The sequence below is a fragment of the Pelophylax lessonae genome (assembly GCF_965119305.1).
Source record: "Pelophylax lessonae genome assembly, chromosome: 1".
Lineage (NCBI taxonomy): Eukaryota > Metazoa > Chordata > Amphibia > Anura > Ranidae > Pelophylax > Pelophylax lessonae.
The window spans coordinates 502489994-502507497 of record NC_138768.1 but is presented as its reverse complement, the minus strand read 5'-3'; the positions used below and the strand labels follow the sequence as shown (position 1 = coordinate 502507497).

The 17504-nt window shown below is 44.2% G+C and overlaps 1 protein-coding gene across 1 annotated transcript; it reads right to left on the bottom strand.

Annotated features, from left to right (window-relative positions):
• Window positions 1–4984: 4984 nt before the first annotated feature.
• On the bottom strand, window positions 4985–7704 carry LOC309544508 (uncharacterized protein; the record flags this gene model as incomplete). The annotated part of the gene is made up of 3 exons (XM_082243410.1): window positions 4985–5870; window positions 7339–7440; window positions 7559–7704. 3 exons carry the CDS (start codon window positions 7702–7704, stop codon window positions 4985–4987), a joined length of 1134 nt encoding a protein of 377 aa, XP_082099536.1.
• Between the last annotated feature and the right edge of the window lie 9800 nt (window positions 7705–17504).

Genomic DNA, 17504 nt, shown 5'->3' with positions numbered 1-17504 from the left:
ACAGTAACAGTGCATATTTTTTGCACTGATTACTGTAGTAATGTCCCTGGTACCCCCAAAGGGTTTTCAAAAAGGTCAGGGGGTCCAATCTGCCCGCCACAATGTCCCAGTCCCGCTAAGCCCCCATTCACACTAGGGCGACTCACGAGGCGACTTGTGTCGCCCCAGGTCGCCCCAGGTCGCTTGACATGACCAAACCAATGTAAATGAATCAGTGCCGTCTTAATTGCCGCTATTAAGGTCGCTCCGACTTCAGAAAAGGGTCCTGTACTACTTTCAGGCGACCAGTGATCCGACCTGTCCCATATACTTCAATGGGAGTCGCCTCCTTATCTTAATTGAAGCGACCTGTAATCCGACTTGTCATCCGACTTTGCTAAAAAATGGCAGTGAACAAGAAAAGAGCATAATTTTCTTGCAGGCATTAGCGGTCATTTTTTTAGGCAGGCATGTCATTTTTTGGATTTCGTTTCTGGGGGGTCTAAAAAGTGTCCCTGTCAAGTTTCAGCTCTGTAGCATGTCCAGAACCCCTAAAAAAAAACATTTTTCTTTTAATTTTTTGTAGTGTCTTACCAGCTGTCTTTTTTTCTTACAGGCATTTAGCGGGCATTTTTTTAAGCAGGCATGTCATTTTTGGGATTTCGTTTCTGGGGGGTCTAAAAAGTGTCCCTGTCAAGTTTCAGCTCTGTAGCATGTCCAGAACCCCTAAAAAAAATCATTTTTCTTTTAATTTTTTGTAGTGTCTTACCAGCTGTCTTTTTTTCTTGCAGGCATTTAGCGGGCATTTTTTTAAGCAGGCATGTCATTTTTGGGATTTCGTTTCTGGGGGGTCTAAAAAGTGTCCCTGTCAAGTTTCAGCTCTGTAGCATGTCCAGAACCCCTAAAAAAATCATTTTTCTTTTAATTTTTTGTAGTGTCTTACCAGCTGTCTTTTTTTCTTACAGGCATTTAGCGGGCATTTTTTTAAGCAGGCATGTCATTTTTGGGATTTCGTTTCTGGGGGGTCTAAAAAGTGTCCCTGTCAAGTTTCAGCTCTGTAGCATGTCCAGAACCCCTAAAAAACAGCATTTTTACTATATTTTCAGGGATACGGCTTCTCTGCGGCTGGCTTTTTTTCTTGCAGGCATTTAGCGGGCATTTTTTTAGGCAGGCATGTCATTTTCTGGATTTAGTGTCTGGGGGGTCAAAAAAGTGTCCCTGTCAAGTTTCAGCTATGTAGCATGTCCAGAACCCCTAAAAAAACATCATTTTTCTTATAATTTTTTGTAGTGTCTTACCAGCTGTCTTTTTTTCTTGCAGGCATTTAGCGGGCATTTTTTTAGGCAGGCATGTCATTTTTTTGTATTTAGTGTCTGGGGGGTCTAAAAAGTGTACCTGTCAATTTTCAGCTCTGTAGCATGTCCAGAACCCCTAAAAAACAGCATTTTTACTATATTTTCAGGAATACGGCTTCTCTGCGGCTGGCTTTTTTTCTTGCAGGCATTTAGCGGGCATTTTTTTAGGCAGGCATGTCATTTTTTTGTATTTAGTGTCTGGGGGGTCTAAAAAGTGTACCTGTCAATTTTCAGCTCTGTAGCATGTCCAGAACCCCTAAAAAACAGCATTTTTACTATATTTTCAGGAATACGGCTTCTCTGCGGCTGGCTTTTTTTCTTGCAGGCATTTAGCGGGCATTTTTTTAGGCAGGCATGTCATTTTTTTGTATTTAGTGTCTGGGGGGTCTAAAAAGTGTACCTGTCAATTTTCAGCTCTGTAGCATGTCCAGAACCCCTAAAAAACAGCATTTTTACTATATTTTCAGGAATACGGCTTCTCTGCGGCTGGCTTTTTTTCTTGCAGGCATTTAGCGGGCATTTTTTTAGGCAGGCATGTCATTTTTTTGTATTTAGTGTCTGGGGGGTCTAAAAAGTGTACCTGTCAATTTTCAGCTCTGTAGCATGTCCAGAACCCCTAAAAAACAGCATTTTTACTATATTTTCAGGAATACGGCTTCTCTGCGGCTGGCTTTTTTTCTTGCAGGCATTTAGCGGGCATTTTTTGGGCGTCTTTGGAGGCATGTGCTTCTTAAAAATTATAGGAAAAAAGCTCTTTTTTTTTTTTTTACGTTTCTGGACAGACAGACAAAAGATGTTTTTCCTTCAATGTGAGTGACCTCAATTAGCATTCTTATCTATCTTCTAGCAAGGAGCTAGACATTCCTAACCACTCCTACACCTCCCCCATAAAACGTTATCTGCACATTGGTCTGCTATACTCTTTTTCTCATTACACACTGGACTTGCAAGCTGGGAAAATGTCCTCCACAAGACAGCATGATGTGGCTGCCAGGGAGCTGGTGGACAATGAAGTCCTTATCCGTCAGGTCAAGATGCGGCCTGTACTTTATGCCACAGATCATCCTAACTATAAGGATCACACGAAAAGAGAGAAAGCGTGGCAGGAGATTGCACCCCTTGTTATTGAGGACTGGGAGATGCTGTCCCATGAAGAGCGTGTGGAAAAATGTAAGTTGAACTTCTTTTTTCATTTCTTATTAAAATATGCACTTAATATGTACTTGGGCAGATAGGTTGCACTGGAAGTGACTGAAACTGATGTATAGTTTGCACTGGTAGTCACAATCACTAACTTACAATGATAGGTTGCATTGGAAGTGACTGAAACTGATGTATAGTTGGCACTGGTAGTCACTAGCACTAAGATACACTGATAGGTTGCACTGGAATTGGTTGCACTGGAATTGACTGGACTGCTAAGTGGCACTGCCACTGGTGCACACTGCTACGTGGCACTAGTGGACAATGCTACGTGGCACTGGCCTGCTACGTGGCACTGCCACCAGTGGACACTGCTACGTGGCACTAGTGGACAATGCTACGTGGCACTGGCCTGCTACGTGGCACTGCCACCAGTGGACACTTCAACGTGGCACTAGTGGACAATGCTACTTGGCACTGTACTGCTACGTGACACTGCCACTGGTGGACACTGCTATGTGGCACTAGTGGACAATGCTACGTGGCACTGGGCTGCTACGTGGCACTGCCACTAGTGGACACTTCAACGTGGCACTAGTGGACAATGCTACGTGGCACTGTACTGCTACGTGACACTGCCACTGGTGGACACTGCTATGTGGCACTAGTGGACAATGCTACGTGGCACTGGGCTGCTACGTGGCACTGCCACTAGTGGACACTTCAACGTGGCACTAGTGGACAATGCTACGTGCCACTGGACTGCTACGTGGCACTGCCACCAGTGGACACTTCAACGTGGCACTAGTGGACAATGCTACGTGGCACTGTACTGCTACGTGACACTGCCACTGGTGGACACTGCTATGTGGCACTAGTGGACAATGCTACGTGGCACTGGGCTGCTACGTGGCACTGCCACTAGTGGACACTTCAACGTGGCACTAGTGGACAATGCTACGTGCCACTGGACTGCTACGTGGCACTGCCACCAGTGGACACTTCAACGTGGCACTAGTGGACAATGCTACGTGGCACTGTACTGCTACGTGACACTGCCACTGGTGGACACTGCTATGTGGCACTAGTGGACAATGCTACGTGGCACTGGGCTGCTACGTGGCACTGCCACTAGTGGACACTTCAACGTGGCACTAGTGGACAATGCTACGTGCCACTGGACTGCTACGTGGCACTGCCACCAGTGGACACTTCAACGTGGCACTAGTGGACAATGCTACGTGGCACTGTACTGCTACGTGACACTGCCACTGGTGGACACTGCTATGTGGCACTAGTGGACAATGCTACGTGGCACTGGGCTGCTACGTGGCACTGCCACTAGTGGACACTTCAACGTGACACTAGTGGACAATGCTACGTGCCACTGGACTGCTACGTGGCACTGCCACCAGTGGACACTTCAACGTGGCACTAGTGGACAATGCTACGTGGCACTGTACTGCTACGTGACACTGCCACTGGTGGACACTGCTATGTGGCACTAGTGGACAATGCTACGTGGCACTGGGCTGCTACGTGGCACTGCCACTAGTGGACACTTCAACGTGGCACTAGTGGACAATGCTACGTGCCACTGGACTGCTACGTGGCACTGCCACCAGTGGACACTTCAACGTGGCACTAGTGGACAATGCTACGTGGCACTGTACTGCTACGTGACACTGCCACTGGTGGACACTGCTATGTGGCACTAGTGGACAATGCTACGTGGCACTGGGCTGCTACGTGGCACTGCCACTAGTGGACACTTCAACGTGGCACTAGTGGACAATGCTACGTGCCACTGGACTGCTACGTGGCACTGCCACCAGTGGACACTTCAACGTGGCACTAGTGGACAATGCTACGTGGCACTGTACTGCTACGTGACACTGCCACTGGTGGACACTGCTATGTGGCACTAGTGGACAATGCTACGTGGCACTGGGCTGCTACGTGGCACTGCCACTAGTGGACACTTCAACGTGGCACTAGTGGACAATGCTACGTGCCACTGGACTGCTACGTGGCACTGCCACCAGTGGACACTTCAACGTGGCACTAGTGGACAATGCTACGTGGCACTGTACTGCTACGTGACACTGCCACTGGTGGACACTGCTATGTGGCACTAGTGGACAATGCTACGTGGCACTGGGCTGCTACGTGGCACTGCCACTAGTGGACACTTCAACGTGGCACTTGCAGTGGCGGACACTGCAACGTGGCGCAGCCACTAGTGGACACTGTACTTGGCACAGGATGACACTGTTACGTGGCCGTTTCACTAGTGGACACGGATACGTCCCTCTGGTGGACACTGGTACGTGGCATTGCCACTGTTGGACAATGATAGGATATATATATATATATATAGAGACATTAATTTTTCAGAATGTAATTTTTATTAAACAAAGAGAATAGCATAAAATAAACAGTTAACACATGCAGTACAGGCCATATAACCTAATCTATACACCCCAGCATCCAAAAATATATTTAATTTAGGATCCAACAACCTCCATTTGCCATTCTACTGCACCAGCCGGTGACATGAAGAAAGAGGTAAATTTATTTCTAATTGTGGCACCATCAGTGGATCCACGAACAGGAGCCAATTGCGCAGTTTCCATATCATTTTCAAGAGAATCCTCAAAATTGTACCCATCTCGTTGTCTTACAAAATTGTGGAGCACGCAAGCTGCTTTCACTGCAGTTATTGCGTTCTCTATGTTTAAAGCAATAGGGGTGTGTAGTACACGCCATTTATTGGCCAGAATGCCAAAAGTGCACTCCACCACCCTTCTTGCCCTGGATAGCCTATAATTGAAAATTTTTTTGGGTGTACTCAGATTACGGTTGGAATAAGGCCTCATTAGGTGTTCTCCCAACGCAAACGCCTCATCTCCAACAAAGACATAAGGTAGCGGGGGTTCATCAGTCCCAGGTAAGGGACAGTTACGAGGAATAAGTAGCTGATTTTCTTCTAGCATTTTTCCAAAAGTAGAATTGGCAAAAATACGGGAATCAGAGCTGCTTCCATAGGACCCAATGTCTATGTAGACGAAGCAATAGTTAGCGTCAGCCACTGCTAGCAAAACAAAGGAGAAAAACTTTTTGTAATTAAAGAAACGACTTCCACTACCAACTGGCTTAACAACACGGATATGCTTCCCGTCTATAGCTCCAAGGCAATTTGGGAAATTGCACCGTTCCCAGAAACATTGGGCTATTGTCTTCCAGTCATCTTCATTTGGCTTTTTCATTACAATTCCATTCAGCACATCCCATAATACTTCACAGGTTTCACTGATAATGTAGCTGAGTGTCGACTTGCCCACCATGAATTGATAATGTAAACTCACAAGGGAATGTCCGGTTGCCAGGTACCTGCAAAGACAAAATACATGTTTCTTATGTTTTTCAGTGCACGTTATACAAACTCGCTGGAAGGGGTTGAGGGACTGTTTCCAGCGATACCTGAGAAAATTAAGGGACCAGAGGAGTGGGTCTGGAGCGAGGAGGGTGACCCCCTATGTCCATGCGGAGGAACTTGATTTTTTGAAACGCTACATGACCTTGAGAGAGTGAGCTAACATCTGTAATGTTTGTGAGGTGTTGATTTGAATTTGAATGGTGTGCTTGAAATTATTCCATTTTTATTCAAGGACACAAGCCAGTTGGGAAGGTCAAAATCAGGGAGAGGGAGAAAGAGCTGAAGCAGCTACAGCGGCCAATGCACCTGAACCTCTTGGCGAAGTAGAGGGCAGCCAAGAGGTTGAAGAAGAAATGCCGCCTCCGCCCGAGGAGTCTGAGATAAATGAGGAGCAAGCTGGGCCCAGCCAACCACCAACCACGGTCAGGAGACGTCCAACCAGGAGAAGACCAGCAGGACCAAGTGGGGAGCAGTGCCTCAAAACCTTCACTGAGGTAGTGGCTGGGCTTACAGACACTCTCAAAAGACTACATACTGAAAACCAAGGATTTGGCATTATGGTGGGGGGTATGCTTGACCGAGTACCAGCGGAGAAAAGGGATCAGGCCAAAAAAGAGATAATGTCGATCCTAGAACACCATGCCGGCCAGCATGCCCCAAATGCTCCCCAAAATGAAGCTCCATCTCTCTCATATGGCCCACCACCACCATCTAGCTCATATGGCCCACCACCACCACCATCTAGCTCATATGGCCCACCACCACCATCTAGGCCATATCCTACCCCTGCACCTTCTAGAATAAACTATCCCCCAGTATACCAGCACTACAGTCACCAATATGAAATGGACACTCAAAGCTTGAGGCCATTGCCATCTCCCACTACTTCACAAGTAGGTACCCCAGTATCGGCCATTCCGTATGTACACCAATCGTTCTCTACAATGCCACAAAATGAGGGAATTGGGTCAGGCAGTGAGAACACCTATGTTTTCCACAACTTATAAAGTTTCAATTACTAAAGTTTTTTTTTTTCTTGTTATAAGTTATTTTAAGTTATGTTTTTTCTTGTTATAAGTTATTTTTTCTTACTTTATTTAATAAAGATTCTTTTTGAATGAAAAGGCCAGTATTGTGGTTCATTTATTAAATTAGTGTTTAGATGCTATATTGTATTATATATGCTATTCTTAAAAATGGTAAAAAATGCATAGTCCATCAGGTGAAGCTAACTGGCCTGCACAGAGTCCTGAACTCAACCCAATAGGACACCTTTGGGTTTAATTTAGAGCTGAGACTGCTAGCCAGGCCTTCTCATCCAACATCAATTTTGCTTGAGAAACACTATTTTTAAACAAAAAGGTGTCTTTTCTTTTGTTGAGCAACATTACACCAAAAAAAATTTATGTCACAATAGTTTACCTGAGTGTTATTATCAATCGATGAGTAGGTGAGATACTTTTACGAAAAGACGTGTTCTGCCGCTGCAAATGGATGCTAACCAGACCAAGTAATTCATCAAAACTAGGAAAATAAGGAAAAAAAATAAATATGTCACTTGCTAAAATAAAAATTGAAAATGTTAGACAATGTTAGCTGTACGCACATATACAGATTAGACAATTTTACAAAGTTTAATTACCTTGCAATGGACATACGAGTAAAATTGAAAAACTTGTCCTCATGAGCACGCAAATTTTCATACATGGCCCAGAACTGCCCTCTGTTTTCCCGATTACGAATGATAGGATGGATCCAGTATCGCCTTCTTCTTCTTCTCAGCCTCATCCTGCGTTTCCTCTCTGCGACTTGCAATAATACTGCCATACCGGCTATTATAAAAGCTGAAATATGATATGCCAAGGCAAACATGTCTATCAGTTGAGCTATGTGAGACACACAACACTGCACACATGGGAAAAAGGAAATATGTAAAAAAAAAAAAACACAGGAAAAGGAAATTAGGTCACAAGACATCAGATTGTGATTGGCCAAATAAAAAGTCGCCTCGCGATTAGGTCGCGTCAAAGTCGCGTCAAAGTCGCGCTAAGTCGCGCTAAGTCGCGCCAAAGTCGCGCCAAAGTCGCGCCAAAGTCGCGCTAAAGTCGCGCTGGAAGCGACGCTACTTTAGTGGTAGCGGCAGTGTGAACCAGCACTAAAAATCACAGATTGCTGCCATTACTTGCAAAAAAAAATAAATAAATAAATAAAAATGACATAAATCTTTCCCCTAGTTTGTAGACACAATAAATTTTGTGCAAACCAATCAAAATACGCTTATTGAGATTTTTTTTTTTTTTTACCAAAAATATGTAGCAGAGAAACAAATTGGCCTAAAAGGATGATAAAATGTGATTCTTAATTTTTTTTTGGAAAGGTTATATAGCAGAAAGTAAAAAATTTTGTTTTTGTTTTTTTTCAGGATTGTCATTCTTTTTTTGTTTATAGCGCAAAAAATGAAAAATCGCAGAGGTGTACAAAAACCACCAAAAGAAAGCTCTATTTGTGGAAAAAAAGTACATCAATTTTATTAGAATACAGCGTCGCATGACCGTGCAATTGTCAGTTAAGGTAATACAGTGCCAAATCGCAAAAAATGGCCTGGTCGTTAAGGGGGCAAAACCTTCCGGTCCAGAACCGGTTAAAGTGGTTACAAAGGCACAAGAATTTTTTATCTTCATGCATCCTATGCATGAAATTAAAAAAACCTTTTGTGTGCAGCAGCCCCCACTAATGCTCACCTGAGCCCCCTCTCAATCCAGCCATGTCCACAACAGCCTTGCCTCTCCGGGGACTCACACTCCTGATTGGCTTTTGGCAGCAGCTGGAGCCATTGCTGTCAATCACAGCCAGTGAGCCAATAGGGAGATGGAGGGGGCAGGGCCGAGCCGCGGCTCCATGTGTGAATTAACACACAGAGCCATGGGTCGGGAGCGAGCCTGCTTGGGTGCCCCCAGGGGAGGCTTCTTGCTGTGAGGCAGGATGAAGGAGACAGGAGTGCTGGCGTGGGACCCGAGAAGAGAAGGATCCAGGCTGCTCTGTGCAAAACCATTACACAGAGCAGGTAAGTAGAACATGTTTGTTTTTGTTTTTTTTTTTTTAAAAAAAACACAAGCCTAGTACACACTATTATTTTTTTATTTATTTATTTTTTTCATCTAAGGCCTGTTGCACACTGCAGCTTGAAAAATCTCAGTATAGCTGTTTTTTTTTACTAAACTAAAATACAGCCCATTAATTGTAATGTGCCTATGCACACAGGCACGTAAATGAGTGTCGTGCATTCTTCATTAAAAAGCAAAATAGAAAAATCTGCATTTTTGGTCAGTAATTTAAGCCTTATGCGTGTAAATATGCACAAATGTGCAGAAATGTCTATTTACATATTGTGCTAAACATGAATGCGAAAAAAAGTTTTTATGCATTTGCATGAAAATGCGCGAACATATTTGCGCAAAAATATGCGCATATACATAAAAAAAAAAATTCTGAAAAAGTAGATTGTCAAACAGGAGTATTATGTGCAAGAGGCCTAACACAGCGGGCTGAATGAAAGAAAACTGTACAGCTTGGGAGGAGCTGCTATACTAACTATGCAATATTAGTACAGCGATCTCCCCGCTGAGTTATTGTGTTCTGACAGGAGGACTGACCCCCCCCAGAGCACACCAGTCTGATAGCACTGATTGGCAGACCTTTTTCGGTCATGCCCCCATGCCCGATTTCTATTGAACCGGCCGATGCCTTTCAATATTCGCCCAATGTGTTTGGCCCTTTAGTATTATGCTGAAAGATGAGACATATAGGAGTTGATTTACTAAAACTGCTGCACACAGAGTCTGGAGGAGCTATGCAAAGTAACCAGTAAGCTTCTAATTTGTCCAAGTAAGCTTTGACAAGAAAACCCAGAAGCTGATTGGTTACTATGCACAGCTGCACCAGATTCTGTGTGCACCAGTTTTAGTTAATCCCCCCATAGCCATTGAAAGGTACATATATAAATTAGGGATCGACCGATTATATATCGAGGGACGATATTGACTTTTGCCGATATATCTATATCGGCCCCGGAACTGGCCGATATTGCCGATATTCCAAACATTGCTCATGTAAGGGTGAGTAGACACAGTCCCAGGCTCCCAGCAGTGTGTGACAGACCTTCAGGGACCAGCAGCAGCCCAGCTAAAGGTAAGTGAAGAACTTTGAAGTGGCGATATTAGACAATATGGCGGCGGCGCACTGTGTGGTTTTTGTAAAGCTGCATGCCTGTACATTGAGCTGTGCCATCATGCCTGTACATTGACCTGTGCCATCATGCCTGTACATTGAGCTGTGTCATCATGCCTGTACATTGACCTGTGCCATCATGCCTATACATTGAGCTGTGCCATCATGCCTGTACATTGAGCTGTGCCATCAGGCCTGTACATTGACCTGTGCCATCATGCCTATACATTGAGCTGTGCCATCATGCCTGTACATTGAGCTGTGCCATCATGCCTGTACATTGACCTGTGCCATCATGCCTATACATTGAGCTGTGCTATCATGCCTGTACATTGACCTGTGCCATCATGCCTGTACATTGACCTGTGCCATCATGCCTGTACATTGACCTGTGCCATCATGCCTGTACATTGACCCGTGCCATGCCTGTACCATGACCTCAAAGTCACGCAATTTTTTTACCGCGTTATTTGCCGCGAAGCAATACCTATTACATTTTTCTTTTTGCGCCCCCCCCCCCCAAATTCTTGAGCACCAGCCGCCACTGCTGTCAAGTAAAAAAAAAAAAAGTTTAATTGTATGAAAATACTGGTCAATATCGGCCGATACCGATATGCAATGGCCAAAATATCGGTATCGGCAACGAAAAACCGATATCGGTCGATCACTAGTATGAATACATAAGGGGTCCATATAGTGAACTTGGTGTTGAGTTAAAGGTCATCACAGAGGACAAGGGGGCACTCTTTACGTCTAGAGTAAAACAGATTTAATCTCCAAATACGGAAAGGTTTCTTCACCGTAAGAGCTGTGAAAATGTAGAATAGACTCCCTCCAGAGGTGGTCCTGGCTAGCTCACTAGATTGCTTTAAAAAAGGCCTGGATTCTTTCCTGGGTGTATATAATATAAATGGGTACTAAAATTTATAGGTAAAGTTGATCCAGGGAATATCCGATTGCCTCTCGGGGGATCAGGAAGGAATTTTTCCTCCTGCTGTAGCAAATTGGATCATGCTTTGCTGGGGTTTTTTCGCCTTCCTCTGGGTCAACTGCAGATATAGGATTGTGTATATGGGATTGTATGGTTGGGCTTTCTTTACTGTTTTTTGTTTTTTTTATTGGTTGAGCCAGATGGACTTGTGTCTTTTTTCAACCTGAGTATGTATTTATATGTAACTATGTAAAAGAACCCATGTAGACAGAAGCATAGGGGTAGCTATTGCTAGCATCATTTTTAAAGGTGCAGGTTGGAGGGCTGCCATCCTGATCCTTGCTTTAATGACTTCACTTTTTGTTAGCATCACTGACATTAACCAAGCATACCAAATTTTCAGACTTCTCTGGCTGCTTTCTTATTTCTAGATCAGTAACTCACTAGATAGAAGAGTCAGGACTGGATGACAGCCTTAGAGCCTGGGTCTTTGAGGTCAAGTCTATAAAGTCAGTTCCCTTATTTCTGCCCTCACAGATTCACTTTAAAGTCTAATTCCATCTTTAGTTACATTACGCACAAATATCTAAAAACTAAAAATATATTTATATTTCTTATCTATCTAATTGTTTCCTTGGAGCAGGTTTATACATAGGACCATAGACAGCTTCTATTGTTCAGAATAGCCTGCATTGTGCGATTAAGGGACAGACTAAAGCTGACCATTCATTGATTGTTTTTTTTTTTTCAATTAACCAGCAGGCTGATCGAAAAAAGACTTAATGCATTACCCCATCCAGGGTCCTCCCCGTTGCTCTATTGCATTCAGACAGCTGTCGGAATACACTGATCAGCTCTGCGATCAATTGGCTGCAGTGCTGATCGCACAAGAAGTTTCCAACAAGCCTTCTAATGAGAAGTTGATCATTTGATTGCCTTCATGTGAATAGGAACTGCCACAGATGGATCAAATTTGCCCGTTCTTCGCTGAACCGGACACATTTTGATCCATCGTTGGTCAGCTTTAGGGACAGTTGTTTAAAGTGTATTCACATACAATGTACCACCCATGCCTTGGGAGCTTTTACCCTTTGTTAGGATAGATAATGTGCAAATCTAGTTTATTGCTGAAAATGAGTACATGCCAGCACAGTCCAGACAAGGCTAACTCCCCAGCCCACTTCTTAAAGTGTTACTAAACCCGGGAACCTGCATTCACTATATCTGGTCTCCTACAGTTCACAGCACATGGAAATGCAATAGTTTTAGTAAATATACATTTCTAAATACCTTTTACCATCAGCAGTATATAGCAGTCTTGTGACCTCTATCAGTGTCTGGTTAAAGTTTGTAGGAGGAGTTTTCATTCTCCCCTGACTGTCCTGTGAGGCTACAGGACTCCTGACCCTCTGTCTGGACAGTGCTGATTGGCCCTGTGCTGATCACATGCACTCTCCCAAGAAATAAAAACTCTTCAGCAACACCAAACTGAACATGTGCGGCTTGCTCCCAAGGCTCTGTTCTATCAGGAGATGGTTTGGGGAATGTGGAAGAAGGGGGAGATCAGAAAAGACAAGTTTAAACAGCCTTTATACACAATGCACAGGATTAACCCCTTACGTTCCACAGTGAGTATAACAAGCATGCTTTACTGCATATACAGACTCATTTTACTGTTGTGGGTTTAGTAACACTTTAAGATTATGTAGAAGGGGAACATTTTGGCAAGTAAAAAACGAATCAGCACTTTTGAAAGTTAGAGCCGGTTCACACTGAGGCGATCCGACTTCGGGGGGGCGACCTGTGAAGTCGCGTGCACCGCGACTTCGGCGCGACTTGCAGGGACTTCACATAATGGAAGTCTATGCAAGTCGCTTCCAGGTCACCCCAAAGTAGTACAGGACCATTTTTCTAAGTCGGAGCGACTTGTGTAACTTCTATTAGAACGGGTCCTGTACTACTCAATGGACCGCAACCGACCGCGACTTGTCAGGCTGACAAGTCGCCTGACAAGTCGTGCTAGTCTGAATGGGCTCTTGCACTCTGTGAATGGAAACATGTAACAGATATAAAGTAGGTGTTTTTCTAAATTGTCTGCAAAAGTAAAAATATGCTTTCAAGTTTATCTGTGCGGTGAGACTAAAAAAGACCATTTGCCACACTGCAGCAGTAGAACTGACAGCTAGAAGAGTGTGGCCTATTCTGCTACAGTAGCAGGTTGTTCCTAGGTGTAAGAAGCCATTCAACAGCATGACTATAGCCCACTGTATGCCACCCCTATGAGTCTTGTGCCCCTAGGGTCCTGGCTACATTGGCTATGCAGAAACCCATGGAGCTCTGAAGAAGAGGGGAAACCCTCGAAACACGTCAACTATTTTTGGAGGTCTTCATTCCAGGACTGTTTTTAACCATTAGGCCAGTGATGGCGAACCTTGGCACCCCAGATGTTTTGAAACTACATTTCCTATGATGCTCAACTACACTGCAGAGTGCATGAACATCATGGGAAATGTAGTTCCAAAACATCTGGAATGCCAAGGTTCGCCATCACTGCATTAGACCATGCTGAATGGAGAACTTGGTGGGCTTGTACTTTTTACCTTGCTTGTAATTTCTTCATGGTTTGCTAGTATGATGTACATACTTTTTTAATAAATAAATCGTTGCAAAGAATAATGCACTAGGCTGGTGCGCCCTCTATATTTTTTTCTTTTTAGAGCTTTACCTGGGTTATCCCTGACCTGTTGAGAGTGGCAGCACAATCACTAAGGCGACTATACTGTCAGGAGTCACCATGTAAAAGATCAAGCCACGTAGCACGTCTCAAGCACGGGAGCACACATTTCCTTAGGTAGGAACCCATGCATGTCTCATTCTTAGGAAGAAATCTTACTATTTATGGACCTCTAGGCATACTATGATTTCCTTCTATGACCTTTATCTCATGTGTATGGCTCCCTTCAGAATTGTAACACTCCTTATAGGTAAATTAAACAAGGGTTTAATAAATGGCAGCTTACCAATTCTTGGATATGGAGGCTGCATTCATTTTTTGTTTTTAGGATTTTTTCCCACTATTTGCGCCAAGTGATTCTGCCGGTAAGTCTGTTTTTCAACTTCAAGCTTTCCAACAAAGGAGGCAGTTGCAGTGTTGAGACCAGAGATGGGACAAGGGGTGGGCAGGAGAGACGGCTGCCCTGGGCACTGTGGTGTCATGTGAATTGAGGGGGCATCTCAAGGAGATTGGGGGGAGGGGATTTGTGTGGGAGGAGAAAATTGGGGGCGGCATATGGTAAGAATGGTTCCAGGAGGGAAAATTTGGGGAGGTGATTTAGGGGATTTGTGTTGGGAGGGGGGTAAACAGGATTTGGGAGGTTTGTGCTAGAAAAGGTAGAGGAAGGGATTTGTGCTAGGAGGGGAATTTTCTTTTTCTGGGGGGGGGGGGGGATTTATGCTATTTGGGATGATTGGGGGGTACTTGTGCTAGGAGGGGAACTTGGGGGGGGGAGGGATTTGTGCAATGATGGGAAAGGTTGGGGGAAGGATTTGGAGTGGCAGGGGCAGAGGAATTGAGACATTTGAGAGGTAGAAGATTTGTGCTAGGAGGGGGACATTTTTGGGGGGGATTTGTGCTGGGAGCGTATGGGGAGAAAGAATTTCAGCTGGGGGGCAAAGATGGGTGCATGCAGATTAGTGTTCGATTTTTATGGGGGGGGGGGATTTTTGACACATAATGCTCATACAACTTGGGGGGCTCAGTTTGGCCTGCTCGCCCTGGGCTCTAGATGACCTTGTCCCAAGACTGGTTTAGACTAACCATTTAACACTGACGGTGTTAACAGTCTGGTGCTTACAATGATCAGCTTTTATTTATGTAAAACCCTTATCCCAGAAACGACAAAACTGCTGCTGTAACTGCCTGAAAAGTGATGGATTTCAGCTTTATTTGTTTATTCAAGGCCATTTAGATTCGCTAGTGCATCTAAAGCTCACCACACATGTTACAATCTGAATTTCCAAATCTCCTTAAGATCTACCAACAACTGTGCAAGGGCCTGTCTGCTGCATACAGATTGATTAGATCGAATAGCAGGTTCCTCATATTACATAGTTTTAGTCAAGCTAAAATTGTACAGTCAGATTGTAAAGTGTATGTTGACCCTAACACTACTCTTTTCCCAGATTGATAATGCTTCTGTCCAAAGATGTGCAAATTGCTTCTCTATCCAGAGTGGAGACACACTAATGGTGGCCACACATTCTTCGATTTTATTATCCAAATAATGTGCAATTTGATCAAAACGATTGAATCGGCAAACAAGCAAATAGCTATAACTTACCTTCTGATTTATTTAGACTCATTTTTTGATTAGAACTGATCAACCAGAGTGGAAAATTATCGATTGTTTTCATTGATCGTCAGCACTGAGATGCTTTGGTCGTGAATTTAGTCATATTGTGATTGATCAGATTATGACTTTGCTTGATGGAAACAGATATGCAATCCATAATTTTTGTTCGCATCTTCCAACTATTGCTCAAAATCTACTCCCTTGCATATGGCATATCGATGGATTAGGTTGCCGACTATAGATCAATTATTCTTATCAGGAGAGATCGATTGGAACAGAAATCGAACATTTATCAAAATGTGAATGGCCACCATTAGACTTGATAGGATTTAATCAAACTGAGTGGAAAATCATCAGTAATTACGTGACATGTGACTTTCATCGTGGAAGGCATGATCTTGTCTTCTGGTATAGAAACACTGGGGGAGATTTACTAAAACTGGAGATTGCACAATCTGGTGCAGCAGTGCATGCTGGCCAATCAGCTTTTAACTTCAGCTTGTTCAATTAAGCTTTGACAATAAAACCTAAAAGCTGATTGGTTTCTATTAAAAGCTGCACCAGGTTTTGCACTCTCCATTGGCTCCCGCTGCTGTCAATCAATGTCAGTTAGCCAATCAGGAGAGAGATGGGGCAGGGCCAAACCATGGCTCTGTGTGTGAATGGACACAGGGAGCTGTGACTCGGCTCGGGTGCCCCCATAGCAAGCTGCTTGCTGTGGGGACACTCAACAAGAGGGTAGGGACCAGGAGCAGTGAAGAGGGAATCCGGGAAGAGGAGGATCCGGGCTGCTCTGTGCAAAACTACTGCACAGAGCAGGTAAGTATAAGAGTCCATTCACACTGGTACGACTTGTCAGGCGACTTGGTCAGCCTGACAAGTCGTGCACCATCGCTCCCATAGTGTAGTACAGGACCGGTTCTAATAGGAGTGACTTGGGCGACCTGGAGGCGACTTGCATTGACTTCCATTATGTGAAGTCTGTGCAAGTTGCGCCGAAGTCACGCTGCACGCGACTTCACAGGTCGCCCCCTAAGTCGGAGCGACCTAATGTGAACGGGGGCTAACAGGTTTGTTATTTTAATGGAAAAAAAACGAGACTTTCTGTAAATTCTAATAAAATGCTTTGAGAAAAAAAAAACGAGACTTTACAATCACTTTAACAATAAAAACTATTGGAACAGAAAATTATCAGATGTTTTGCATTGATTGGCATTCCTAATATCAATTCTATCGTATTCCAATGGATCAGATTATTAGTGTCCGTGATGGAAACAGACATGGGATCAGTAACGCACGATCATATCTTTCAACCATCAATTGAAAATAAACATCCCTGCCTGTGGTATATTGATCGATTGGGCTGTCGACTACAGATCCATTGGATTGGAAATCATTCATTTATCGAAGCGTGTATGGCCACCATATTAAAAGTGTGTTACTTGCCAGGTGAAAATAAAGGAAAAAAAGAATACTAATGGAGGCACCACATCTAAGGACTGGCAGGCTGCAATATATGGCATTTTTATTTTTGAGTTTAATACTACTTTTACTGCTAGTAAGCAGTGTAAAGAATATTTTCCTTCATTAGCAGTGATTGCAGAGAGTGACAGAACAATGCCTTGTCCCAGGCAGGTCCCAGCACTGTGTAGTGACCAGGAGTTGAATGAAGAAAGGTACTTATCGATGAGCAGAGGGATGCTGACGTCAGGCTGTGCTGGCTATGAGACTGAGGCTGGCAGGAGGTCTGAGAGTCTGAGCTCCAATATTATCTGCAGCTTTTCAGCACTAGGCACACCACAAAGCCAGGACCAGCACCATCACTTGGGGAAAGAGAGGACCATCAAGCCAGCCTTGCAGCCATCTGACATAGCTATTGTATCCATAGGAAGGAGGGGGGAGAGGAGCAGAGAGGGAGAAAGGGAGAGGAGCAGAGAGCTCATCAAGTCATGCAGGATTGACTGCAAAGGGGAAGGTAATCGATGGCAAAGCTTTGAATCTGAATTAGCCTGGAAAGCAAAAGCAGAAGAAAGGAAAGGAGGAGGAGGGGGGTATAGCCGAGCAAACCTGCGAGAAAG